A 25836-nucleotide genomic window follows, 5' to 3' on the forward strand; every position below is an offset into this window, starting at 1 on the left:
AATGAGTTTGTACAAGATATTTATAATACATCATGAACACAAAGACCCTCCTCTGGATGAAACCAGGGGGGCTAACAATAGCTACCCCTCCCCACCCCCCACGCTGTACAAGGAGAAATCGGAGAACGTAGCTTTGTTAGTGCTTAGCCACAACAAAGAACACAGCCAAGGTCAGCACAGCCAAGCAGAAGCCACCAGCTAGGATCAGCTAGAGCTGAGAAAAGAGCCAGGACACACTATGCACTAATTGCATGCCAGTCACCAGACCAATGCCTTGCCATTATTCCCCTTTTACATCCAGTGGGAATTTATTTACCTTCCCGCTGTTTTCTGTGGGGTTGTCGTAGGCATCAGCCTAAAACTACTTGTGGCAGGTTTAGGCTGCACCCAGGAGATTTTCCACAGATGGAGCAGTAAAGTAGTGGAATGTAAATAAATGACCCTAGGGTGTAAAAGGGAAAATAATGACAAGGTCTAAGGAATCTCATTGGCCTGAAATCTAACAGAGATAGTTGTGTACACTGACTCTCTCCTCTGCCTTCGCTCCAGCTGGTTGTAGCTTGCTGCTGACCTTGAATGCATCCTTGTTGTGCCCAAGCACTAACAAAATATTCTCTGGTGGGGGAAGGGAGCAGGGAGGAGGAAGCTGTTTCTACCCCCCTGGTTCTGTCCAAGGGGGTTCTTGTGTCGTTCATAAATTGCAAATGCATGTGACTATTGTACATTTTGTCCACATTCTTTGCATTTGATACCTCTAGATTGTGCTTTTGGTGTCAATACAGCTTCATCTGCCACCAGCTGAGCTGCTCTGGCAATTTCACGTTGGGGGGGAAATTTCAACCCACCACATTACCAGGCACAGCCTGTACACCTCGTGGAAAATATGGTGGAACCCCAGCCCCAGCCCCAGCCCCCCACGGCCAGCCGAGCCCAGGAGCTGACGCTGTGTTTACCCAGGGATCTCAAGAGCTCGCAGACATCCAGCATGACGCTGCGGTACAGCTCCTGCTGCTCCTCGCTGATGGCCTCCCACTCGGCACGGCTCAGGTAGACGGCGACGTCCTCGAAGGTCACCGGTACCTGCCACACACCGACCCCAGCCTCCATCACGCGCGGGGACAGCCTCAGCCACGGGGGAGAAGGGGCTTGGCCGGCATTTATTAGCCAGGGGCTGCAGCCAGCCGGGGCAGAGCGCCCACCGGCAGAGGCTTAGAGCATCAGCAGCACCTCCGGGGGACAATTCTGCATCTTCCCAGAGCAGCAGCACAGTCAGACACTGCCTGCAGCTGGCGCCGGTTCCGAGGGCAGCCCCCGGCCAACCCTGCCCTGGGGAGGGGAGCACAGAGCAATGGAATTAAGGAACGCTTCAGACTGGAAGGAACCGGCCCTCCCAGCAGCTTGCCAGCAGCCACTGCACTCTCTCCCGTAGTTCCCAATCTCTCCGGCACTGGGGAACCCAGGGCACAGTAGAGGGGGAACTGCACGTAGCAGCCAGCCACAGCGCACAGCCAATGTCACAGAAGGAACAATGTCAAAGCGCGGAGCAGGGCAGGGAGCTGGCGAGGGGGCAACAGCGGAGGAGAGCTGGAGAAGGCACGGTCGTGCAGGGGCTAGGGCAGACATACCGGGACGGGGAGCGGCATAACGGGGGGACGAGGAAATCAGAGCGATCCAGGATGTCGGCTGCCGAGTGAACACAGCACCACCCCCCCCAGCGAGGCGTCAGGGGGCCGATGTCCGGCGGCGAGGAAGCCAGGGCCGGGTCGGTCCCCTGTCAGCCAGGGCCGGGGACCCGCTTCCTACCTGCGTCTGCCCTGCCACGGCGGATGGGCAGGCCCCGGCGGGGGGGTCCCCGCTCCTCTCCGGGGCTCCTAGCTCCCCGCCGGTCGGGATCCTTAGTCCTTCCGGGAATCCTCGCTCATCACGGCGCTTTCCCTGCTCCCCTCCGGGAGGCATCGTTCTCCTCGGGTACTCCGCTCCCCACGCTGCCCCCTCCGGCACCGGCGCCCCCGCAGGCTCCGCAGCGCCAGGGACGCTTCGCTCCCCAGCCTCGCTCCCGCCCCCCGCAGCCACTTCCGGCCCCAGCCACGCCCCTCCCGGAAGTTCTGCCGGCAGCACGTTGCCGGCCCCGCCTGAGCCCCGCCCTCCCCGCCACGTGACCTGCAGCGCCGCCGCCATTGGCCCCCGGCAGCTGCCCAGCCCCGCCCCGGGGCGCTGCTGCCGCTTGGCTGTCTATGGCTCATCCCCTCCGGCCGTGTGTCCTAGGCTGTGCGAAGTGAGCGGCTGAAGGGCTTGGCTGTCACGCTGGGTGCCGTGCTGGCTGCCAGCCCAGGTGCCAGAGTGAAGTGGAGGCATCAGAAACCCCTAATGAGGGCCGAGGGTCCCACAACTTCCACCCGAGACCTGCAGCTCCCACTGCAAGGGACGGTGAGCCAGGGTGACCAGGAGCAACACAATGTAGCAGAAAACCATTTTATTAAACTTTATTTTTCCTCTGTTAAGTACCTTCTAATTTAGAAAAGAATCCAGAAGAGAGATACAAATACACATGGCCTCACTCACTGCACCCCAGGGCTTACTGGAGGGTGCTCCATGCTCATCTGCCCCCTGAGCCCTCCCTGGTCCCAAGCAGTGGTAATGGTACCCATGGTCCTGCCCTCATCCTCCCTTGGGACTCTGAATGGTCAGGAAGGGGTTAATCCCCCCACACCCACCTTGGTGGGGAGCTACCACAGGTAGTTCACCTCCCTTTTACAGGTATGGAAACATGGAAGCAAGAGCATGATGAGCATTACCTTGACTGAGAGAGATGGTTGGGACCCCTCAGTGCCACCCAGTGCCTGTCACTCCCCTGTCCTCTCAGAATTCATGTGGGGACATAGGAATGACAACTCCTAGCTTCAGAGTCATCTCTTTGGGGTCTCTTTGCACAAGACAAGGGGCAGCTGGAGAGTTGCAGGGGGTTGGGGAGTGAATGGAGTATGGTGTCAGGGACAGAAAATGCAGTGAAGGGACAGAAAACCTGGCAAGGGGACAGCCTAGAGCGCAGGGACAGCCTGGTGTGAAGTGATGCCAGTCTTCTAGGGGACTCACAGCGACTCTTGGGGAGTAATTATGATGAAGCCCCACCATGACCTAGGGGAGTGAATGGCGGCAGCTTGAGGCCAGAGCACCAATCCCAGCCCACCACCAGAGCAGGGATGACTCCTCTGGCACTGCCAAAAACTCACAGCATCCCTGAGGACTCACCACAGCACCCAGGAGAACCACCAGCACCAACCTGCCAGCAGCCCTGTAGCAGGCCCAAGTCTCCAGCAATGACCTGGTTCCTCCTCTCGCCACTCCAGCTGCAGGGAGGACACCAGCGCCACCAGCCCTCAGACTTGTACTTGGCCAAGGTTGTCTAGCACTGGTCTGGTTCCTTCCGCCGCTGCTCCAACCGCAGGGACATGCCACAGTGGAGACAGCAGCACCACCAACCTCCCTACTTGTACTTGGCCAGGGCACCCAACTGCACGGGGAGCTGGGCACGGGACACGAGGAGCGGGTGCACAGGGAGGAAGGGGGGGAAGGACCCTTCCTCACGGTAGCAGGAGAGGATCCTCTCCTCGGTGTGTACGCCCTGGTGCACCGTCAGCTCCTTCTTGTGGCTGAAGACCTCGCCGCACTGGGTGCAGGGGTAGACCCTCTTCACCGTGTGGGTGAGGCGGTGGGTCCGGAGGTTGCCCTTGTACTTGAAGCTCTTGCCGCACTCCAGGCAGGCGAAGGGCCGCTCGCCGGTGTGGATGCGCCGGTGCTTCCTCAGCGTGGTCTTCAGGTTGAAGGTCTTGCCGCAGTCGGGGCAGGCGAAGGGCCGCTCGCCGGTGTGGATGCGCCGGTGGGTGACCAGGGTGCCTTTGCGGTTGAAGCTCTTGCCGCACTCGGCGCAGCCGAAGGGCTTCTCTCCGGTGTGGATTCGCCGATGCTTGACCAGCTCACCGGTGTGGCTGAAGCTCTTGCCGCAGTCGGGGCAGGCGAAGGGCCGCTGTCCACTGTGGATGCGCCGGTGCCGCGTCAGGTCGCCGTTGCGGCTGAAGCTCTTGCCGCACTCGGCGCAGCCGAAGGGCCGCTCGCCGACGTGGATCTTCTGGTGGAGGACAAAGGTCTTCTTGGCGCAGAAGCCCTTGCCGCACTCGGCGCAGAGGAAGGGCCGCTCGCCCCGGTGGATCTTCTGGTGGGTCAGGAAGTTGGCCTTGCGGTTGAAGCTCTTGCCGCACTCTGCGCAGGAGAAGGGCTTCTCGCCCGTGTGGATGCGCTGGTGCAGGACGAAGGTCTGCTTGGAGCAGAAGCTCTTGCCGCAGGCGCTGCACTCGAAGGGCTTCTCGCCGCTGTGGGTGCGCTGGTGCCTCATCAGGTCACCCTTCTGGCTGAAGCTTTTGCCGCACTCGGTGCAGGCGAAGGGCCTCTCCCCGGTGTGCACCCGCAGGTGGGTGACCAGGTTCCCGCGGTGCTGGAAGCTCTTCCCGCACTCGCTGCAGGCGAAGGGACGCTCGGCAGCGTGGCCACGGGGACGCCGTGCCGGCTCAGTGCCGTTGGCTGCGCTGGTGCCCTTCCCACGGGTAGATGGGGCGTTGTCCCCAGCGCTGCCCATTGGTGCCACCGGAACCATCACCTTCTCCAGGCAGAGCCCCTGGGGCTCAGGCGCTGCCAGGCTGTGCTGGAGCTCAGCCGCAGCGCCCTGCACCTGCCACACCGTCCACTGGCTGATGCGGGGCCGGGGGCCAAGAGGTCCCCCCGAGGACACAGCCCCCTGGCTCTTCACCAGCTCTGCCGAGGGCAGAGTCACCTGCGCCTCCTCTGGCTGCTCGGAGCACCGCTCGCTGTCACCATCTGCCAAGGGAGCCATGGGATCTGTCTCATTAATTGCTGTGGCTCCAGCGCCTGCCTGGAGACCCTCACAGCCTCTCCCCACAGCCCCTCTCTCTCCCAGACCCCTGGCTCTTCACCACAGGTCTGGCACAACCCACCACAGCCAAGCCAACATGCTGAGCTGGACCAGCCAGGCTCTGGGTGAAGCTTTCCGCTTCCATCAGCTTCCAAACTCCCATCCCAACCCCTCCAGCAGCCTTCCTGACCACCACCTCTGGTGCTCCACAGGGAGCCATGGGGACATTTTGGCCCAACCCATTGCCTGGGCAAGCCATGTCTGCCCCACTTCAGGTACCTGGGGCAGGATCCCCTGCTCCAGCCCCCCCCATGTCAGCAAGCAGCCTTCCCTCACCCAGTGCCCAGGGAGCCAGGGCACTCATTTCTCCCCAGAGCCACTACAGTGCCCACCTGCTCCACTGCAGTGCGTGGGACCTCCTGGGTCACCCGAGCCTTGGGGACACCCCATGTACGATATCTCCTCTGGTTCCACCTTCACAATGACCTCAGGACTGGCACCCCCTGCACACAGAGAGTGTGGTGCTATGGTAGGCACTGGCAGGACCAGAGCAGCTGCAGATGCTGGCACCCAGCACCCAGCTCTCCTGCACCAGCAGCCTGGAAAGCATTTGGTCCCCCACAGCTGTGTCCCTCCCAGCCCCACTCACAGGCAGGGGGCTGCTGAGACACATCCTCCTGCTGGGAGTTGGGGCAGTGAGCACCAAATGCCTCATCCTCATCCTCGCTTTTCACCGTGGGCTCCACTTTGATGCCTGTGAAGGGAAAGGCACAGTCTGTGTGTCCAGCTCGGGCAGGATCTGCAGAGGGATCTGGCAAGGCTCCACTCTGGGGCCTTGCACTCCCAGCTGCCCCACAGCAAGCTTAGGTTGGACATGGTTCTATGGTAGGCTGAGAGAGGTGGGGTTGTTCAGTCTGAGGAGGAGAAGGCTCCAAGGAGAGCTAATTGTGGACTTCCAGTATCTGAAGGGGGCTCCAGGAAAGCTGGGGAGGGACTTTTGAGGGTGTCAGGGAGGGATAGGACTGGGGGGATGGATCCAAGCTGGAGGAGAGAGGGTTTAGATTAGACATCAGGAAGAAGTTGTTCCCCATGAGGGTGGTGAGAGCCTGGCACAGGCTGCCCAGGGAGGTGGTGGCAGCCTCATCCCTGGAGGTGTTTGCAGCCAGGCTGGAGGTGGCTGTGAGCAACCTGCTGCAGTGTGAGGTGTCCCTGGCCATGGCAGGGGGGTTGGAACTGGCTGAGCCTTGAGGTCCCTTCCAGCCCTGACAATTCTGTGATTCTTCTCATGAGCTGTCAAGGCCTGGCCCAGGCTGCCCAGGCCAGTGGTGGAGTTCCCATTGCAAAGCCGTGGAGCTGTGGTGCTGAGGGCCATGGCTTGGTGGTGCCCTGGCACTGCTGGGCTCAGGGTTGGACTCTGTGATCCCAAAGGTCTCTTCCAACCCAAACCATTTGGATCAGCCTGTGTGGGACAGGAACTAAATTCTGGGGGACTGCAAGGTCCTTCCAAGCTCCCAGCCCTGTCCCTGCAGCCACTCACCGACGCTGGAGGCGCTGGGCATGGTGGCAGGCCCTGTCCCCAGGCCCTGGGGACACCCAGCACAGGACTCATCCTCCGGCTCCACTTTCACCTCGATCTCACACTCGATGCCATCCCAGCCCTTTCCTGAGGGAGATGAAGCTGCTCTGGGGGTCCTGGGCAGCATGGGCAGCCTGGCATTGTGCTGGCAAATGCGAGCTGTGCCACCACAGGCACCACGTGCTGAGCACAGGGGCATGAACCCTCCCCCATGGGCACTGCGGGGGGCAACCGGGGGCTGAAGGCACAGACCTGCACCCAGCCATGTGCCTGTGCCTCCCAGCAAGGACCCTGACCCAACCACAGCCATTGCAGTGCCCAGTGCTGGGCATAGCACTCCCCACCCCAATGCCTGTGGGACATCCAGGGGGTCCTGGAGGCCCCAGGGCCTGGGTGGAGAGGGCAGGCTGCAATGTGCCTTCAGTGCCAGGTGAGCCAGATCCCTGCTTTTGGCAGCCTCACCTGTGCTGTTGGTGAGGCTCATGCCCAGCAGATCCTCCCTGAGTGGCTTCTCCTCCTGCTCCATCCTTGGGTGTCCAGGGCCTCCCTCCAGAAGAACCTGCCCAAGGGATGAGAATGTTTCCTTCCAGCCTGCCCTGGATGTGGGAAGCACCTGCTGGCACTTGGGTGCTCCAATTGATGCCAGCCTCTGGGCTCCACAGTCCAGCACAGCCTGGCTGTGCCAACTCCATGCCTTCCCCAGATCCCAGGCACCCCACATCTGCTCCAGGAAGCTCCTCAGCAAGGCAGAGGAGGATGCTGCAAGGGCAACATGGTGCAGAATGGTACAGGATGGATGCCAGGGCACCACATCCTCACCCAAATCACTACCCCAGCCACTTCTTCCAGCCTGGCAGCCACAGTGGCTGGGGTGGGGGTGAGGCACAGGGTCAGAGTGATGAAGAAACAAAGAGTGAGAGCAAAAATGGTGCAGAAAAGGGCTGCTCATGTCCAGGGAGCCATGCTAGTTAGCAGAGATGGAGGAAGGCTGCCCTCCTCCTCCTCTTCCTGCCTTGCATGCTCCTAGGGCAGCCTCCTTAGTTGGACAGGGTTGTGCCCAGCACCCCCTGCCAGCAGCTGGAAGGGCACAGGAGTGGGTGTGGAGGATGCTCAGAAGCAGAGTGCTGGGGGTTGGGAATGGGATCTCTCCTCGGGCCCCATCCTGCTCCTGAGCGCCTCCACGCCAGGGGATTCAGGTGAGCTTGGGGATGCCACACAGCCTGCACCTCCCTCACACCCTGCAGCCATGAGCCCACCCTCCATGCTGCTGGGGACACCACCCAGGGCGTCCCGCAGGGCATGGTGCCTATGGCATCCCTGTGCCCACGCTCTGCCTGCAGCCACCCCTGGGCTCCGGGCGGGTCTGGAGTGGCACCCTGCACCTGCGCCCACCGGCGCACCGCCTCTTGAGCCCCACGGTCCCCGGGGCTCCTTTTTTGGGAGGGGTGTCGGAGGGGTCTGGGGGTGCTCAGTCCTGAGAGGGGCCCAGCAGACACCGGCCGCTTCCGCACCCACCGGGACAGAGGGACAGGGCGCGGGCAGCGGCGGGGGCCTGGCACGCACTCCCCCCGGTGTCCCCATCCTCGGCTCTGGCCCCGTCTCCCGCTGTCCCCCCGCTCCCGGTGCCCTCCCGTGGTGACATGCCCCCCCCGCCTGCCCTCGCCTGTCTCGGTGCCTCCCCCCTCGGTATCCTCCGCTTGTCCTGGCGCCTTCCCCTCCCGGTGGTCCCCACCCGCTCGGTGTCCCCATCCCGCTGCCACATCCCCTCCCGCCGCGGTGCCCTCCATCCCCGGGCGGTCTCGGTGTCCCCAGCCCGGTGTGCCACCCCCCCCTTCCCGTGTCCCCGCTCTCACCGGGCGCTCAGCGGGGCGGTGCTCGCCCAGCCCCACCGATGGCCGCGGGAGCGCACCGGGGCCAGGCAGACAAAGGGGCCCCGCCCCGCTGCCTACCGGGAGCTGTAGTCCGGTTCCGCCCCCGCTCCGCCTGGGTCCCACGGTCCGGTCCCCTTCGGCTCGGCGGCCGGAGGCGAGGATGGACGAGCCGCCCCCACCGAGTCCCCGGTGAGAACGGGACACCGGGAGGTGATGGAGACACACCGGGTCAAGCCCGGGGAGGAACCGGAGCGGGAGGGGGGCACCGGGACGGGCAGGGCAGGCACCGGCGAAGCCCCGGAGGGGGAACCGGGCACGGGCACACCCGCTCGGTGCTGCAGCTTTCCTTTTGGCCGGGACAGAGCTGGGTTTGCTCGGTGGTGTAGTCCCCAAAGCAGATCCAGCAACCGGTGTGCAGAGACCGGGAGCACCCCGAGGGCAGAGGCCAGCGTGCGCTGGCAGCTAACCCCGCCAGCACCTCACCTTCCGTTCAGTGCTCAGGGTAGTTTGGTCTGGAGTGGAGTCGACCCTAAAGGTCTTTTTCAACCTCAATGATTCCATGACTCTGTGGTCACTGTGTTATCCTGATGGGGTCATGTTCAGAACCCCCCAGACCAAAGGCAAATGTAAGCTGATGGAGCCAGGACTGCTTTCAGCAACGGACTTCAGCAACATCCTCAAGATCAACAACTTCAACCCACAGATCATGAGCTTGGACCCCATGAACATGGAGCCACAAGCTCCAACTGGAACCTGCATCCCCCCTCCTGCCTCAGAAGTGCCTTCATGCCAGACAGAAACCCAGAGTCATGAACCAAAGGAACCCCACACATGTGCAGGATGAGGGCACAGGGGAAGGGGTGGGGATTGATTGGGATGCACTGGAAAACGTGGACCCTGTGCCTGAGGTACCTGGTGTGGAACAAGGAGTGGACACTCTCTGGGGCTTGGCCAAAGCAGAGTGAATTTTCCTTCTTGCTGGCTTCATCAGGGCTGTGCTTTGGATTCAGGATGAGAACAGCACTGATAACACCCAGATGGGTTAGGCTGTTGCTGGAAACCAAGGCCATCCCCAGCTGCTGGGCAGGTGCTCCGGAGCCAGCAGGGAGCGAGGGGCCCAAACCGTCCACCTCACACCAGGTCACCTCGTGCTGGGAGAGGGGACAAGGGGGGCTGTGGCTCTGCTGGGATCATGGCTTTGGGATTTGCTCTTCTCTAGGATCTTCCCTGGTTTGGGGCCTGTCCTGCTCTGGAAGTGCGGGTTCAGGAGCTGCTCTGCTCTGGGATCACAGCTCCAGGACCTGCTCTGCCGCAGGATCGCTCACCGGGAACAGGCTGGGCTGCAGCTGAAGGGTGAGAGCTGCACCCTGCCTCCACTCCTGTTAGCAATCATTGGTTTATTGTATTTCAATTATTAAACTGTTTCTACCTTGCCCCACAAGCCCCCTTGCCTCCACCCCTCTCCTTCGTGCTGTCAACAAAGTTTGGTCAGCAAACCCTGAAGAGGGGAAGGACAAAACTGCTGCACTCTGTGCTTCCCAGGAGCCTCACTCCTCACCCATGTCAGTGCAGCACTAAAACACAGCTTGAGCTGAGAAGCTCCTTGTTCACACAGCCACCCCTCCCAGAGCAGACACAGCACAAGCAACAGCACCCCGAGATGGAGATGAACAAGAGCTGTGCAGTGTAATGGAGCAGGAATGTGCTTAGAGAGCAAAGAGAAAGGTTTGTGTGTCCTGGTTAACAGAAATGCCCTAGGTGGCTGTAACCACTCGTGCCAGCTTCCTGGCACCTCTTTTGCACACAACTGCAATGAAACATTCTACTCCCCTTCTGCTCTGCCCTAGTCAGAGCACAGGCTCAGTTCTGGGCTCCCCAGATCAAGAGCCAGAAAACTGCTGGAGAGAGTGCAGGGCAGGCTGGGAAGCTGCTGAGGGGCCTGGAGCAGCTCTGGGAGCAGCCAAAGGCTGAGAGCCCTGGGGCTGAGAGCCTGCAGAAGAGCAGCCCCAGAGGGCAGCTGAGCAATGCTCAGCAAGAGCTGAAGGGAGCCTGGGGGGCAAGAGGCTGGGGCCAGGCTCTGCTGAGTGGTGCCCAGGGACAGCACAAGGGGCAGAGGGCACAAACTGGAACCCAGGAGGTTCCACCTGAACAGGAGGAGAAACTTCTCTGGTGTGAGGGTGCTGGAGGCCTGTCCCAGGCTGCCCAGAGAGGCTGTGAACCTGCTCCAGTCCCTCAATGTCCTTCTTGAAGTGTGGGGCCCAAAACTGACCTCAGGATTCGAGGTGTGGCTTCACCAGTGCCCAGCCCTGCTCCTGCTGGCTTCACTGTTGCTGATCCAAGCCAGGGTGCTGGGGGCCAGCTCGGCAGCCGGTGTCTCCAGAAGACAGAAGCAAGAAAGTGTCCAAAGCTCTCCTGGAGTCCACACTGACTAAGCAGGTCAAGCCCCAGGGGTGAGTCAGCAGCAGCAGCAAAGTCACGTCCCACGGTGGGGCAGAAGGAGGCCACTGCTACGCTTCAGAGCAGCTACTGCTGGCAGGCGCCGTTCACGAGGGCCCCGGCGCCGTTCACGAGGGCCCCGGCGCCGTTCACGAGGGCCCCGGCGCCGTTCACGAGGGCCCCGGCGCCGTTCACGAGGGCCCCGGCGCCGTCTGCGTGCATCTGGAGGTGCCGCCGCAGCTTGCTCTGGGAGCTGAAGCCCAGGCGACACTGGGCGCAGCCGAGGGTCTTGTAGCGGCGGTGGAGCCTCTGGTGCGTGGTGAGGTTGGCCTTGTTGGCGAAGGCCTTGCCGCAGAGCGGGCAGGCGAAGGGCCGCTCGCCCGTGTGCACGCGGCGGTGCATCAGCAGGTTGCCCCTGCGGCTGAAGCCGCGGCCGCAGTCGGGGCAGCGGTGGGCGCGCTCGGGAGCGTGGCTGCGCAGGTGGATCAGCAAACTCTCCCTCCAGCTGAAGCCGCGGCCGCAGCGCTGGCACACGAAGGGCTGCTCCGCCGCGGGGCAGGCGGCGCCGTGCCGGCTCAGCTCGGCCTCGTCCGCGAAGCGCTGGGCGCAGTGCGCGCACTGGTGCGCGGCGCCGGCGGTGTGCTCCCCGTGGTGCGCCAGCAGGTGGCGCTGGCGGCGGAAGCGGCGGCCGCAGAGCGCGCAGCAGTAGCCGCCGTGGCTCGCCCGGTGCCGCAGCAGGTCGCCCCTCAGGCAGAAGGTTCTGGCGCACTCGCCGCAGGCGTGCCGCGACCAGCCCCGCTGCTTCTTGTGCGTCAGGAGGTTCCGGTGGCGCCGGAAGGCTCTGCCGCAGGCGCTGCACCGGTAGGAGGGTGCGGGGTGCGGGGGCTCCTCCTGGTGCGCCCTCAGCTCCGCCTCGTCCTCGAAGCTCTGTCCGCAGACGCCGCAGATGAGGAGGGTCCTGCTCCCCGCCGCTGGCTGCTCCCCCAGGGGGTCCCCGGCCCAGGCCCTCTGGTCGGCGTTGCCCCAAAGCGTGGAGCAGGAGTGCTCGGCCGGCTGGGCTGGGGACGCGCACAGTGCCAAGCGCCCCCTCTCATCCTCCCGGGACAAGTCCTTGCCGTCCGTCCTGCCCCAGGCAGCTGTCAGGAGCAGAGGTGCAGCCACGATGAGGGCTGCCCCGGCACAGGGGGGGACCTGCCACAGTCCCCACACCCACAGCACCATCCCCTCACCCACCAGAGCCTCCCCTCGCCCCAGCAATGCCTGTGGGACAACTGGGCTGGGGACAAGGATAAGGTGGGTTACCCAAACCCACCCCGGGAGGATGGCAGATGGGACCCCAGCCACTTCGTGCCAGACCTGGGGCTTCCATTTCTAATTGATTAAGCCAGCATCAGTTTCCCAGCCCAGTGTCCCTGTGGTCACTCACAGGTGCCAGATGTCAGGAGCACCACTGTGCCCCCTGCCAGGGTAGCAACCCCCTGTGAGCCTCCTCCCCGAGCTCCCTTTTGCAGATGAGCTTGAACTGGGGGCTTGTGCAGGAGAAAGACACCCCCAGGCCACCCCAGTATCAGCACTGTGCCCAGGGGGATGTCAGGGTCAAGAAGCTGCCATGTCCAGGCCCCTGGGCAGTTGCCAGGGCCAACTGTGGTAGCAGAGAACCGTGGCACAGCAGGGTGGGGAGCAGCAGGCTTGGGGGGTACCTGGAGCTGTTATTCCTCACGCACCGGAGATGGCCCTGGAAAGGCTGGGGAGGGCAGCGAGCACCCCGTGGCCCTGCTCTGCACAGAGAGACAGCAAGGTGGGCTTGGGCTGTGGACTCCCAGCTAAGCCTCTGGACCCCCAGCCCAGCCTCCAAACCCCACGCAGAGCCTCCAGACGAGCCTCTGGACCCCTGGCCGAGACTCTCCACTGCTGCCCCAGACTGTGGACCCCTGGCTGACCCTCTGGACCCCCGGCAGAACCTTAGATCGCCCAGCAGAGCCTCTGGACCCCTAGCCCAGCCTCTGGCCACACTCCCAGCCCAACAGGGATGCCAGCTCCATGCTGGGCTCTCGGGGGTCACATCCTTACCCAGGCTAGCGACCAGGTCATAGTTGTCCATCATCACCTCCTGGTAGAGCTCCCGCTGCCACGCCGCCAGCTCCACCCACTCCTCGGGGGAGAAATAAATGGCCACGTCCTCGAACATCACCGCGGCCTGAAACCAGAGCAGGGGCTGGGGGGCACTTGGGGACCCCGGGGGAGGTGGGACACCGCTTCTCCCGGGGGCTGCGGTGACCCACGGGCTGTCGGATCCCGCACCCCTCGCTGTGACCGGAGGATCTGGACTGCCCCCGGGAACGGTGGCGAGGGGGGACGCCTGGGACCCTCCACGCTCACAGCGGCTGCACACCCACAGCTCAGCACCCACCACGCCCTCCCGCCGCCCCGCTCCGGGGGTGTTCAGGGGGCCTCACTCGCTCTTACCCGCTGCATCTCTGCCGGGGCCGGCGGCGGCAGGCAGGCGGGAGCGCTCCGGTGCGCAGGTCCGCGGCGGCAGGCAGGCAGGCGGGAGCGCTCCGGTGCGCAGGTCCGCGGCGGCAGGCAGGCAGGCGGGAGCGCTCCGGTGCGCAGGTCCGCGGCGGCGGCGGCAGGCAGGCAGGCAGGCGGGAGCGCTCCGGTGCGCAGGTCCGCGGCGGCGGCAGGCAGGCAGGCAGGCAGGCAGGCGGGAGCGCTCCGGTGCGCAGGTCCGCGGCGGCGGCGGCAGGCAGGCAGGCGGGAGCGCTCCGGTGCGCAGGTCCGCGGCGGCAGGCAGGCAGGCGGGAGCGCTCCGGTGCGCAGGTCCGCGGCGGCGGAAGGCGCTCAAGGGGACGGCGAGGGGCGGGACGGCAGCAGCGGGTACGCTGTGCACGCACCCCCGGCAGCATCAACCGCGCGGCACCGGGAATCGCGAGGGTGGAGGGACGAAAACTCTGCCCGGAACGAAAGTTGCGTTCGGCGTTCCCGGGCGGGGCACAAAGCAAAGGTCTCGGGGCCGGGCGGCCGCCGCAGCCGGCGCCGGGAGGGCTGCGCCCCGCAGGCGCTTCCGGCCAGGGCCGGCGGCCGGGAGCGGAGCAGCGCGGAAGGGTTTGGGCTGGGAGCTGTTGCGGCAGCGGCAGGAACGCTTCCACCAGCCTTGGAGCTCCTGCCGACAGCTGCCAGGGAGGCTTCCCCGGGCCCCTTCCAGCCTCTGCTGGATTTAGGGAAGGGTTTTTCCCGTAGACTCCCCCTGGCTTCCTCCCCTAACGCTCCCACGTTCCTCACCCTGCCAGCTGAGCCCGAGGCTCGGTGCAGGCTCAGGGAGCTGCCGACTCACCAGTGAGAGTCTGGAGCAGCTTCCTTACCTTCAACAGAACTGCTCACCCTGCAGCTCATCACCTTTCCTCCTGCAGCTCATCTCTGGGCTACAGCTGAGGCTGACAGAGAAGCGCAGATGTGTTCTGTCTTACCTCAATAAACCCCAAAGCCTAACAAACTTCTACTGAACAAAGCATCAAAAAGAGATTTAAGCTCCTGGAGTCCAACCACGGCCCCAGCACTGCCAGGGCAGCACCAAGCCATGGCCCTCAGCACCAGAGCCAGGAAACCCCTCCAGGGATGGGGACTGCACCACTGCCCTGGGCAGCCTGGGACAGGCCTGGACAATCCTCAAGGACAAGAAATTGTTCCTCATGGCCAACCTAAACCTCCCCTGGGGCAACTTGAGGCTGTTTCCTGTGATCCTGTCACTTGTTCCTTGGGAGAAGAGACCAACCCCACCTGGCTCCAGCCTCCTTTCAGGGAGCAGCAGGGAGCCAGAAGGTCTCCCCTCAGCCTCCTCCAGGCTCAGCACCCCCAGCTCCCTCAGCTGCTCCTCCCCAGCCCTGCTCTGCAGACCCTTCCCCAGCTTCATTGCCCTTCTCTGGCCCTGCTCCAGCTCCTCAATGTCCTTCTTGGAGGGAGTGACCCAAAACGGGCCCCAGGATTGGAGCTGTGGCCTCCCCAGTGCCCAGCCCAGGGGCACAATCCCTGCCCTGCTCCTGCTGCCCACACCACTGCTGCCCCAGGCCAGGCTGCTGGAGGCCTTCTTGGCCCGCTGGGCACTGCCGGTTGATCTCCAGCTGCTGTCACCAACCCCCCGAGGTGCTTTGCCGCCAGGCGGCGTCCATCAGCTCTGGCCCCAGCCCGGCGTGTGCCTGGCGCTGGTGTGACCCTCGGGCAAGGCCCAGCGCTAGGGCTGGCGGAGCCGCATCCCCTTGGCCTCGCTCATCGACGCAGCAGGATCAGAGCTGCTGCTGCAGCGGACGCAGCGCGGACGCAGCCCGCACGCAGCTCCGTGCCGCCCCCCCCGCGCCGCTGGGCCGCCCCCGCTACCGGGACCCCTCCCGCGGCACCCGCGGCGCAACGCCGCCCACGGGCCAATGGCGGCGCAGCTGAAGGTCATGCGGGGGGGGAGGGGGGGGGGGCGGAGCTCAAAATGGCGGCGCCGGGTGCGGTGGGGAACCCGCCGGCGGCCAAACTTCCGGGAGAGGCGGGGCTAGAGCCGGAAGTGACCTTGTGGGGGCGGGCGCGAGGCTTGCGCGAGGCTTGCGCGGGAAGCGCGCGGCCCCTTGGCTACGGCAGGTCACGTGGTGTACTTCCGGTTCGCTGTGTCGCGCCGGCCGCGCGCCGGAAGCGACGCCGTGAGCCCCGGGACGGCGGCCCGGCAGGGGATGGAGGCCCCGGGGGGCGCAGGGACCCCCAGCACGGCACAAGTGCCCTGCGGCGTCGAGTGAGGGCCCCGGAGCGCAGCGCGGGTCCCGCGTCGGGGCCTCGCCGCCGCCATGGCAGGGCAGGCGCAGGTAGGAAGCAGGCCCTGGAGGAGGGTCCCGGCCCAGTCCTCAGCCCTCCCCAGCGCCAGGCCCCTCAGTGTCTGACTCTGGACGGGGCCCTTCCCCCCTCACCGCCCGCTGGGGCCTTCTCTCGGTAGCTGCCATCGTGGCTCGCCCTGGCTTCCTCCTTCCCCAGGGCTTTATCTCCCCCAGGCCTAGCACACGCTGCCCCCAGCGCCCCCCTGTGCTGTTCGCCCCTGCTCCGGCACATTCTGGCGCCCCAGGACCTCCACTTCCGCCCTCAGCCCTTCACTGCTTCGCTCTCCCCCATGGCGTCGACTCCCACCCCTGACACGGTTCCTCTCCATCTGGCTCTGTCCTCCTCCTCTTTACAGCAGCCCCATGGCAGAGCAGAGCCTGAGTCCCTTACTCCCTTCCCAATGGCAGACCTCCTCGGGGCCTTGGTGGGATGGAACCACGCAGGGTCCCAACGGGCGCCAGCTGCAGGCAGTGTCTGACTGTGCTGCTGCTCTGGGAAGATGCAGAATTGGCCCCCGGAGGTGCTGCTGATGCTCTAAGCCTCTGCCGGTGGGCGCTCTGCCCCGGCTGGCTGCAGCCCCTGGCTCATAAATGCCGGCCAAGCCCCTTCTCCCCCGTGGCTGAGGCTGTCCCCGCGCGTGATGGAGGCTGGGGTCGGTGTGTGGCAGGTACCGGTGACCTTCGAGGACGTCGCCGTCTACCTGAGCCGTGCCGAGTGGGAGGCCATCAGCGAGGAGCAGCAGGAGCTGTACCGCAGCGTCATGCTGGATGTCTGCGAGCTCTTGAGATCCCTGGGTAAACACAGCGTCAGCTCCTGGGCTCGGCTGGCCGTGGGGGGCTGGGGCTGGGGCTGGGGTTCCGCCGTGTCTGACTGCGGCACAACCTTGCGGTGCTGCAAGAGGCAGATCGGCAAGGTTTGAGCTGTGGCTGCGGGGCTGGGAGAATGGCTCAGTCCTAGGGGAGGTTAGTGCTGGCTAAATGAAGGATTTGAATCCGAATTGTTTGGCTTGGAAGAGACCTTTGGGATCACGGAGTCCAACCCTTAGCCCAGCACTGCCAGCTCACCACTGAACCGCTCAGCACCATATGTCCATGGCTCTGAAACCCCTCAGGAATGGGGACTGCACTGCTGCCCTGTGCAGCCTGGGCCCAGCCTTGACAGCTCTCAAAGGGAAGAAATTTTTCCTCATGTTCAGAGTAAACTCTCCCTGGGGTAACTTGAGGTGATTTCCTATTGTTTGTTCCTTGGTAAGAGAGACTGAGCCCCACCTCACTGCAGCCTGCTCAGGCTCTTCTGGTGCTGGTGAAGTGCAGCTTGGATGTCACAGAGATTTATTTTCTTGCATTAACATTTTCTTCCTACACTTTGCATCAGTATAACAACTTCTGCTCCATCTTCCAGGTCACCCTGGCCCCAAACCTGACATTTTATACTGGCTGGAGCATGGGGAAGAGCCATGGGTCTGCACATCCCAGAGCCCCATGACATGGGACAGACCCAAGAGTCCCTCTCCAGGTGAGCAGGACCAATCCAACCCATGTAAGACCACTGACCTCAACAGCAGGGAGTGCTGGCACCCTCCAAAGGTTGTTACAAGTTCCTCCCTGCACAGGCAGTGCTGGACTGTGCTTCCTCTCCTCCAGTCCTATGGCTGTGGGGCAGAAGAGCTTTCCCAGAGAGGAAGGCTGATGTGCCTTTGGTTTCTTTGCAGGACATGATGGTGTCCCGAGCTGCCTGGAGGAGCCTCCAGCAGCCCGGTGGCTTGGTACTGGCAGGTACTTTATGCCAGAGGAGATGGCACAGACCCCCTACAAAGGTAAGCCCTGGTTTCCCTCTTCCTCACCACCAGGCTCTGGAGCAAAGAGCCTGTGGTGTGCTCCAGCCCTGTCCCCAGCTGCTCCCAGTCATTACTGCCAGGACTTCTCCCACCCATGAGCAGATAGAGCCTGGCTCTCCTGCCCATCAGTGTGGATCTCAGGTGGCCCCTGCCCTGGGGAGAATGGGTTTTACTGGTTGGGAGCATCTCCCCCATTCCTTCAGTGTGGCTTCTCTTTCCCTGCCCCATCCCAATGTCCTGTCCAGGACGAAGGCAAACTCCTGCTGCTCTCTTGGTAGGGGGACAGCGTGTGCCGTGGCGTCTTCACTTGAGCCAGCTGTTGAGGAAGTTCAGCTGCCTTGAGAGTGGGGAAATGTTGCCAGAAGAGGTGGCTGGGACAGGAGTGGAGCCAGTAGAGAGCCCAGACCAGGCATCAGAGGTCTTGTTGCTTTGGAATGGAGAAGCTGCAGAGGATCCACAAGGGGACAGGTCAGACATAGCCCAAAGCAGAACATTGCCTCTTCATCCTGAGGGGGAGCAGCAGGTCGGAGAGGCAGAGCCTGAGGAGGAGCAGCAGGTCGGAGAGGCAGAGCCTGAGGAGGAGCAGCAGGTCGGAGAGGCAGACCCTGAGGGGGAGCAGCAGGTCGGAGAGGCAGACCCTGAGGAGGAGCTGCAGGTCAGAGAGGCAGACCCTGAGGAGGAGCAGCAGGTCGGAGAGGCAGACCCTGAGGAGGAGCAGCAGGTCGGAGAGGCAGACCCTGAGGAGGAGCTGCAGGTCAGAGAGGCAGACCCTGAGGAGGAGCAGCAGGTCGGAGAGGCAGACCCTGAGGAGGAGCTGCAGGTCGGAGAGGCAGACCCTGAGGAGGAGCAGCAGATCTGGGAGGCAGACCCTGAGGAGGAGCAGCAGATCTGGGAGGCAGACCCTGAGGAGGAGCAGCAGATCTGGGAGGCAGACCCTGAGGAGGAGCAGCAGATCTGGGAGGCAGACCCTGAGGAGGAGCAGCAGATCTGGGAGGCAGACCCTGAGGAGGATTTGCCTGGCAGCTCCAGGGAGGGCTGTCAGGACACTCAGTGCACCATGGGAGAAGGGACATTTTCCCAGGGAGACAGGGAACTGTCTCTTGAGAAGCTGGAGTCCATTTCTGAGGATCACTGTTACGCTGTGGGGAACAAGATGAAGCTGTGGCCTTGGACCGTGCAGGAACACAGCTACTGCAGGAGCGGGCCGGGCAGTGCCGGCGGGGCCTGGGACCACGGCTACAGCCACCTCACGCGGGTGCGGTACCCGGGCAGCGTTTACAAGGAGGTTCCTTACCCCGGCAGGGCTCGGGCCAAGTTTCACAAGCTGACAAAGCAGTGCTGCTGGCTGCGGCGCATCGTCAGGAAGGCCACCCAGGTGCCCTGGCTCTGCCGGCCCTGCACCTGCCCCAGGTGCCCCCTGCGGAAGAGAGCCACCGCCCCCAGCTGCTTCCGCCTCATCACCCCTGCCGCCGGGGCCAGGGACGGCCCTCTCGAGGCGCCCTGTGCCGTACGCTGGCCTCAGCAGCTGCAGGCTGCTCCCCCCTGGCCTCAGCACCGCTTCCAAGCGCTGACTTCAGAAGCCCTTCCTGCCCCCGTGGTGGCTTCTGAGCCTGCGTCCTGCAGCAGGGCTGTGGATGTGTTGACGCAGCACAGGGCGCAGAAGGCACAGCCGGGCCCCAGGCAAGGCTTGGAAGGAGGTGGATTTGCCACCTGCACCTCCAGGTCGGCGCGGGAGGCCTACAGGATGGTGCTGCAGAAGGTCGACCGCATGCTGGGCTCTGAGTGCAATGACTGCCTGCAGCCCAAGGACGTCAGGGTCGTCAGTTTCGATGGACTACTGGGTGGCAGCCAGGTGCCTGTCCCTCTAGGTGCGTGGGCAGGACAGGCCCTGGAACAAAAGGAGGTGTTCTGAGAGCTGAAACTCTGCACAGATCTCGTGGAGGTGGAGCGGAGTCACGGAACACCGGCGTGGAAGGGACTGCCAGGGTCATCTGACCCAAGTGTTCTTGGGAAAGTGGTATCCAGCTTGGGAGGTTGTCTAGGAAGCTGCAGGGAAAGGCAAAAGGAAGGATTGGTGTGGAGAAAGCTCAGGGAAGGACAGGCAGGGAGGTGTGAGGAGCAAGATGGCTGTTCTGCAGCCAGGCTGGCCCCATTGCTGCTGACTCCTCATTAAACTGCTTCATTAGTCACATTGTCACACCCTCTGCTTCGTCCATCACACAGACAGGAGCTGCTGCTTGCTAGGCTGGGCAGAACCCTGCAGCATTGTTTGTAAAAGCACTGGGAGAGAAGCACTGCTTGGCAGCTCTGCTGCTGTGCTGGTGCTCGCCACCAGCCTTCCAGAGGAGGCCCCTGGCCCAGCACTGCCAGGGCACCACCAAGCCATGGCCCTCAGCACCACAGCTCCATGGCTTTGAAACCCCTCCAGGGATGGGGACTGGCCTCAGTAACCTGGGCAAGGCCTGGACAACCCTCAAAGCAAAAAAATTGTTCCTCCTGTTCAACATTAACCTCCCCCAGGGCAGCTTGAGGCCATTTCCCCTGCTCCTGGCACTTACTCCTTGCAGCTCTGCCACTTGTGGTCTGGCAGGAGTGCAGGAACAGGGCCCGGATGCCACCTTCGGCTAGCTGAGCCCCTCCCAGGCAGAGCTCCTGCCTTACCTGGGGGCTGTGAATCGTTGGTGATTGCTCAGGGGCAGGCAAGGAAACCAGGAGCATGACCATGAAGGCTGCCAGCGCAGCCAGTGTGACACGGGAGTGTGTGCGCACGGGAGTGTGTGCGCACGGGAGTGTGTGCGCACGGGAGTGTGTGCGCACGGGAGTGTGTGCGCACGGGAGTGTGTGCGCACGGGAGTGTGTGCGCACGGGAGTGTGTGCGCACGGGAGTGTGCCGCAGCGCAGCACAGGGATGGCTCCCGCGGGTAGGGGCCTCTATGGGCCACGCTGCCAGCCCATGGCGGCCACAAGAGCGCCCCGGCCGAGCCGGGCAGGCCTCGCCTCGCCTCCGTCCGCCATGGCTGGGGCTGACCTGCGGCGCAGCCCAATGGCAAAGCGCTCCCGAGGCCACGTGGGGCTCCGCGCCACTCGCGGCCAGCCGCGGACGCAGCCGCCCAGGAGCGCCCCAGAATGGCGCTGCCGGTGAGAGCAGCCAATGGCGCGGCCGGGCTGTGTCACGTGGTGGGGCGCAGGGAGCTCTGGGATAGCAGCGGGGCTTCCTGGCCAGGGGAGGCGCGCGCCTCTGCCGGGACCGCGCACCGGATGTTTACGCGTGGGAACGCGCCCCCCCCGCCGCCGTTGCCGTGGGGACCCGGACGCGGCCTCTGGCTTCCGGTGGGGCTCGGGTCACTGCTTCCCGATAAACGCCCTGGGGTCTGCCCTGCTCGCCCTCCGTTCGGGCCGGCCTCGCAGTGCCCTCTCAGGAGTCAGCCCAAGCCGAGCAGTGACCGTGCAGCTCTGGCCAGGCCAACAGGATGAGGTTCAGCCAGGCCAAGGGCCTCAGGTTACCCCAGGGGTGGTTTAGGTTGGACATGAGGAAAAACTTCTGACCCTTAAGGGTTGTCAAAGCCTGTCCCAGGCTGCCCAGGGCAGTGGTGGAGTCCCCATCCCTAGAGGGGTTTGAGAGCTGTTGGAGCTGTGGTGCTGAGGGCCATGGCTTGGTGGTGCCCTGGGTTAACGTAGGACTTGATGATCTTCAAGGTCTCTTCCAACCAAAACCATTCTATAATTCTGTGGTAAGAGGTTGGAGGAGGTGGAGGAGCCCCAGGATTCCATTTTGCTTCCCAATATTTCTTCTAATGCAGGCTTTGGAGTAGCAGAGGGGGCTCTGCTCCATCTCTTGTCCAGAAGTTATGGCTCTGTCTGCTCCTCCCTGTACCTCTAATCCCACTGAGGTCTCTCCTGGGTGTCCTGGGGCATCAGCTCATTCTGATCGACCGCAGCCAGCAGCCAGACCCTGGTCTGGACACTGACCTCAGGGGCCAAGGTCCAGGCAGGAGAGCAGAGAGCGGCAGCCCCGAGGCAGCCTGAGCCAGGCAGCCTGAGCCAGGCAGTGGTGCCCCAGCACAGCACCATGAGGCTGTGGCTGCTGTGCAGCTTTGCTGCTGCTGTGGCCATCCTGGCTGTGGCCGGAGCCAGCCTTGGTGACTCGAAGAAGGTGGCACAAGGAAGAGAGGTTGGTCGTGCGTGGGGTGAGGGTGGGCTGGGCAGAACTGGGGAGGGTCTGGGCACTGCCAGGCATTTCCCCATGCACGGTGGCAAGGGGGGCTTGCCAGACCTTCTTCTCGGGTCCCTGCTGGCACCTCCCTGCCTGTGCTCCCACTGCCCAGACTTGGGAGTGCCCACAGAGGTGCCAGCCACAGCAGCAGGCTGTGCCAGGGCCGGGAATGTCCTTCCCTCCGCAGGGGCTGAGCGTGGGGGGACGGCGCTGGCCGCACCGGCCCTGCTCTGGGTGCTTCTCCGTGCTGAGCGAGGTGAGCAGGCAGCGCCGCGCTGCGGCCGCACCGCCCCGGCCGGCACGGGCCGTGGGCACAGGAGGAAACGTGGTGCCACCAGCTCCTCAGTGTCACCCTGGTGGCCGCTCGGCACCCGTGTCTGTCCCTGCAGGAGTCGCGGTCGACGCCCTGGCACGGTGGTGAGGACAGTGAGGGGCAGCTGGGCAGCCGGGCGCCCATGGAGCCAGCGGCGCAGCCTGAAAGGTCTGGAGTGCCACGCGGTGCTGGGTGCCAGCCCCAGAGCTGCCAGGGGTTGGGGAGGCCACCACACCAGCCTCCTGCTGCATGTCGCCCCCGGGGTGATGCTGTGCTTGATCCCACAGGACGGAGACAGGAAGGAGGATGAGCAACCGACACGACCCACAAGGTACCCTGGTGGCATCCCGCAGCCGTGACAGGTAACGGCAGAGCCCCGGGGGGTCACTGCTCATCTGCTGGCAGCAGCCAGACCCGGGGATGGGGCTCCCAGCCACCGTGGGGACATCCCAGCAGCCCCCACTGTGTCCTGCAGGAGGTGGTGAGCACCTGGTCAGCGTGGCAAGGAGCGGTGCCAGGAGAGAGCTGGGGATGTGAACACCCCCAGGCTGTGCCCTGGGGCTCGGCTGCTCCCTCCCAGCCCTCAGGCAGCTGGAGGGGTCTGCAGGGCACAAGATCAGCCCCACCGCACCCCCCATGCACCCCCGAACTGCGCCCGTGCCACCAAATAAAGCCCGTGAGATGGAGCCATTGTAGGCCGCATTGGGTGCTGCTGGTCTGTACCGGGACCCCCCGCCGGGGCAACGGAACTGCAGCTCCTGCCGTCCCCTGCAGACCCTGCCGTGCTCCCCAGCCTCGGTGCTCTCCTGGTGCCACTCGCCGTGGGGCGGCCGTGGCTCGGCGGCGCGGGTCCGGTGCCCACTCTCGGACGGCGGGCGTGCGGCGGGGCTGGGGGACGCGGGAGCGGCGGGGGTTGGCACGGGGCTGCGAGGACAGGCTCAGTGGCACCGGCGGCCCGGCTGGTCGGTGGCACCGGCAGGGATCAGGAGCAGTCGGCCAACGGGGGCCAGAGTCTGTGCTACCTGGAGGTCAGGAACGGCCATTTGGGTGCAGGGTGGGTGGCCCCGCGGGACCGCGGGGTGGGTGGCCCCGCGCGAAGGTGTCGGTGGCGCCTGGCAGCCGGGGCGCTGCTGCCCGCTCGGGGCTGTGCCCGCGGGTCGCCTCCCGCCTCCGCTCCTCCCGGCCGCCAGGGGGCGCTGCAGCCCGCGCCAGGCCCTGCCCCGGGGGGCGGCGCTGCCGCAGGGCGCGCGGGGCCGGTGGCGGCGGCGGCGGCGGCCATGTCCCGCCGGGGCCCCGCGCAGGTGAGGGCCGCACCGGGCCGGGACAGAGCCCCGGGAGCGCAGGGAGCCGCCGGGCGGAGCTGCCAGCGCCCAGCGCCGGGACGGGTCCCCCGAGGTCGCGCAGCCCCGAGGAGGAAGGGGACGGAGGGGTCCCCCCGGGGTCCCGGGCCGTGGGGATGAGGAGAGGGCCCCGGGGCGGGGGACGGTCCCTTTGGGGGTCCCCGGGGGAGCGGCTCGGGAGCCCGGGGGTGCCCAGCGCTGCTGCTGCGGGGGCAGGGGGCTGGGGCAGGGGGCCGGGGCGGCCCCGGGGGTGCCTGTCCGTGGGGATGGGGCCGCCAAGGGATGCTGGCTCGGGCGGAGGAGGAGGGTCCCCTTGGGATGCTGGTGCTGGCGATCTGGGGCCAGGGGCGTCTTCGGGGCACGCTGGGTCAGGGGGGTGGGGCTGGAGGGCACCCCCAGAGTGCTGGTCCCTGAGGGGCTGGGGAGGGCTGGGGTGCCTTGGGGTGCCAGTTCGGGGGGATGAAGGGAGCCTCCCCCCAGAGGTGCCAGCCCTGGGGGATGGGCGGCTGGGGGGCTGCCAATCTGGGGCAGGTTCCCTGGGGCGTGTGGGGCCCTAGAGGGGTCACCTGTACCTGGGGGTACCAGCGTGCCCACAAGTGGGTGTCCGGGCTCCAGGCACCCCTGACCCCCGTGCCTGTGTCCCTGCAGTACCTGGGCTCCCTCAGGCCGCGGTCGGTGCAGGCCGTGGGGGCGCAGGCGGCAGGGCAGGCGGAGGCGCAGCAGCTGCAGGAGCTGCGCAGCCGGACGGAGAGGGCGGAGCGGCGGCTGCTGGCCTGCGAGAACCTGGTGGGGGAGCTGGGCAGCAACCTGGCCGCCCTGGGCAGCCTCCTGCAGGACTATGGGCAGCTCCAGCAGCGCCTGGACAACGTGGAGAACCTCCTGAGGAACAGGAACTTCTGGCTCCTGCGGCTGCCCCCCAACGCCCGGGGCGAGGTCCCCAAGGTAAAGGGTGTGCAGTTTGGCTCCTCCATGGCTGTGCAGGGGGGAGGTTAGCAGATGCCTGAGTGGTCCTGAGTGGCTGAGCACTGGTAAGTTCTGGGCCTGTGGGAGCCACCCAGCAAACAGCAGTGGCCACCCGGGATGCAGGTCTGCTGCAATCCAGAATGGGCAGCACGGAGCAGCTGGGGTGGGTCTGGGTGTCTGGGGAGCACAGCTCACAGCCAAGCCCTGGCTGTTGGGAAGGTTCTTTCTCATAAAGATGACTCAAGCTGTGCCCACACTCACTCACAAAAGAAGCTCCCACCCAGGGGTACCCACAGAAGGGATCCCCACGCCCCAAAGGGGTGAGGGCTCACTTAAGGGTGCATCCAGGATAACTGCTGCCTCACCAGAGCAGCTGGGGAAGAGCTCTCTCAGTCCTGGCAAATTTCCTTGGGTGGCCTCTCAATGCAAGGGAGAGTCTCCAGCTCCAGAGCTGCTGCTTCAAGGAGGAGCAGCTCAAACCAGCTCCCTTTGTACCCTGCTGGGCCTGCCCCGTGGTCCTTTGAGTGAGAGGAGAGCAAGTGTGCAAAAGAGGCACAGGGAAGGCAGGAACCAAAGTGAGCAGGTTCCACACTCGGCCCCAGCAGAGGTCACACCTAACACTGGGGTCAGTTTTGGGTCACTCCCTCCAAGGACATCGAGGGGCTGGAGCAGGGCCAGGGAAGGGCAATGAAGCTGGGGAAGGGTCTGGAGAGCAGGGCTGGGGAGGAGCAGCTGAGGGAGCTGGGGGTGCTGAGCCTGGAGAAGAGGAGGCTGAGGGGAGACCTTCTGAAAGGAGGCTGGAGCCAGGGGGGGTTGGGCTCTTCTCCCAAGGAACAAGTGACAGGATGAGAGGAAATGGCCTCAGGTGGCCCCAGGGGAGGTTTGGGTTGGACATGAGGAACAATTTCTGCCCCTTGAGGGCTGTCCAGGCCTGGCCCAGGCTGCCCAGGGCAGTGGTGCAGTCCCCAGCCCTGGAGGGGTTTCCAGGCTGTGGTGCCGAGGGCCATGGCTTGGTGCTGCCCTGGCAGGGCTGAGGGCCATGGTTGGTGCTGCCCTGGCAGGGCTGAGGGCCATGGCTTGGTGCTGCCCTGGCAGGGCTGAGGGCCATGGTTGGTGCTGCCCTGGCAGGGCTGAGGGCCATGGTTGGTGCTGCCCTGGCAGGGCTGAGGGCCATGGTTGGTGCTGCCCTGGCAGGGCTGGGGGCCATGGTTGGTGCTGCCCTGGCAGTGCTGAGGGCCATGGTTGGTGCTGCCCTGGCAGGGCTGAGGGCCATGGTTGGTGCTGCCCTGGCAGGGCTGAGGGCCATGGCTTGGTGCTGCCCTGGCAGTGCTGGGGGCCATGGTTGGTGCTGCCCTGGCAGGGCTGAGGGCCATGGTTGGTGCTGCCCTGGCAGGGCTGAGGGCCATGGCTTGGTGCTGCCCTGGCAGGGCTGAGGGCCATGGTTGGTGCTGCCCTGGCAGGGCTGAGGGCCATGGCTTGGTGCTGCCCTGGCAGGGCTGGGGGCCATGGCTGGAC

The 25836-nt window shown here is 64.7% G+C and overlaps 2 protein-coding genes across 2 annotated transcripts; both read right to left on the reverse strand.

Moving 5' to 3' along the window:
* Positions 1-208: 208 nt before the first annotated feature.
* Positions 209-1984, reverse strand: LOC128898296 (zinc finger protein 586-like). Its single transcript, XM_054171290.1, has 3 exons — positions 1804-1984; positions 919-1080; positions 209-214 (listed from the first exon to the last, which is right to left on the reverse strand). Exons 1-3 carry the CDS (start codon positions 1954-1956, stop codon positions 209-211), a joined length of 321 nt encoding a protein of 106 aa, XP_054027265.1. The 5' UTR covers positions 1957-1984.
* Positions 1985-11830: 9846 nt separating this feature from the next.
* On the reverse strand, positions 11831-13338 carry LOC104299224 (zinc finger protein 620-like). Its single transcript, XM_054171466.1, has 4 exons — positions 13274-13338; positions 12878-13004; positions 12508-12585; positions 11831-11943 (listed from the first exon to the last, which is right to left on the reverse strand). Exons 1-3 carry the CDS (start codon positions 13280-13282, stop codon positions 12524-12526), a joined length of 198 nt encoding a protein of 65 aa, XP_054027441.1. The 5' UTR covers positions 13283-13338; the 3' UTR covers positions 11831-11943; positions 12508-12523.
* Positions 13339-25836: the final 12498 nt, after the last annotated feature.

The sequence above is a fragment of the Dryobates pubescens genome, chromosome 21 (genome assembly GCF_014839835.1).
Source record: "Dryobates pubescens isolate bDryPub1 chromosome 21, bDryPub1.pri, whole genome shotgun sequence".
NCBI lineage: Eukaryota > Metazoa > Chordata > Aves > Piciformes > Picidae > Dryobates > Dryobates pubescens.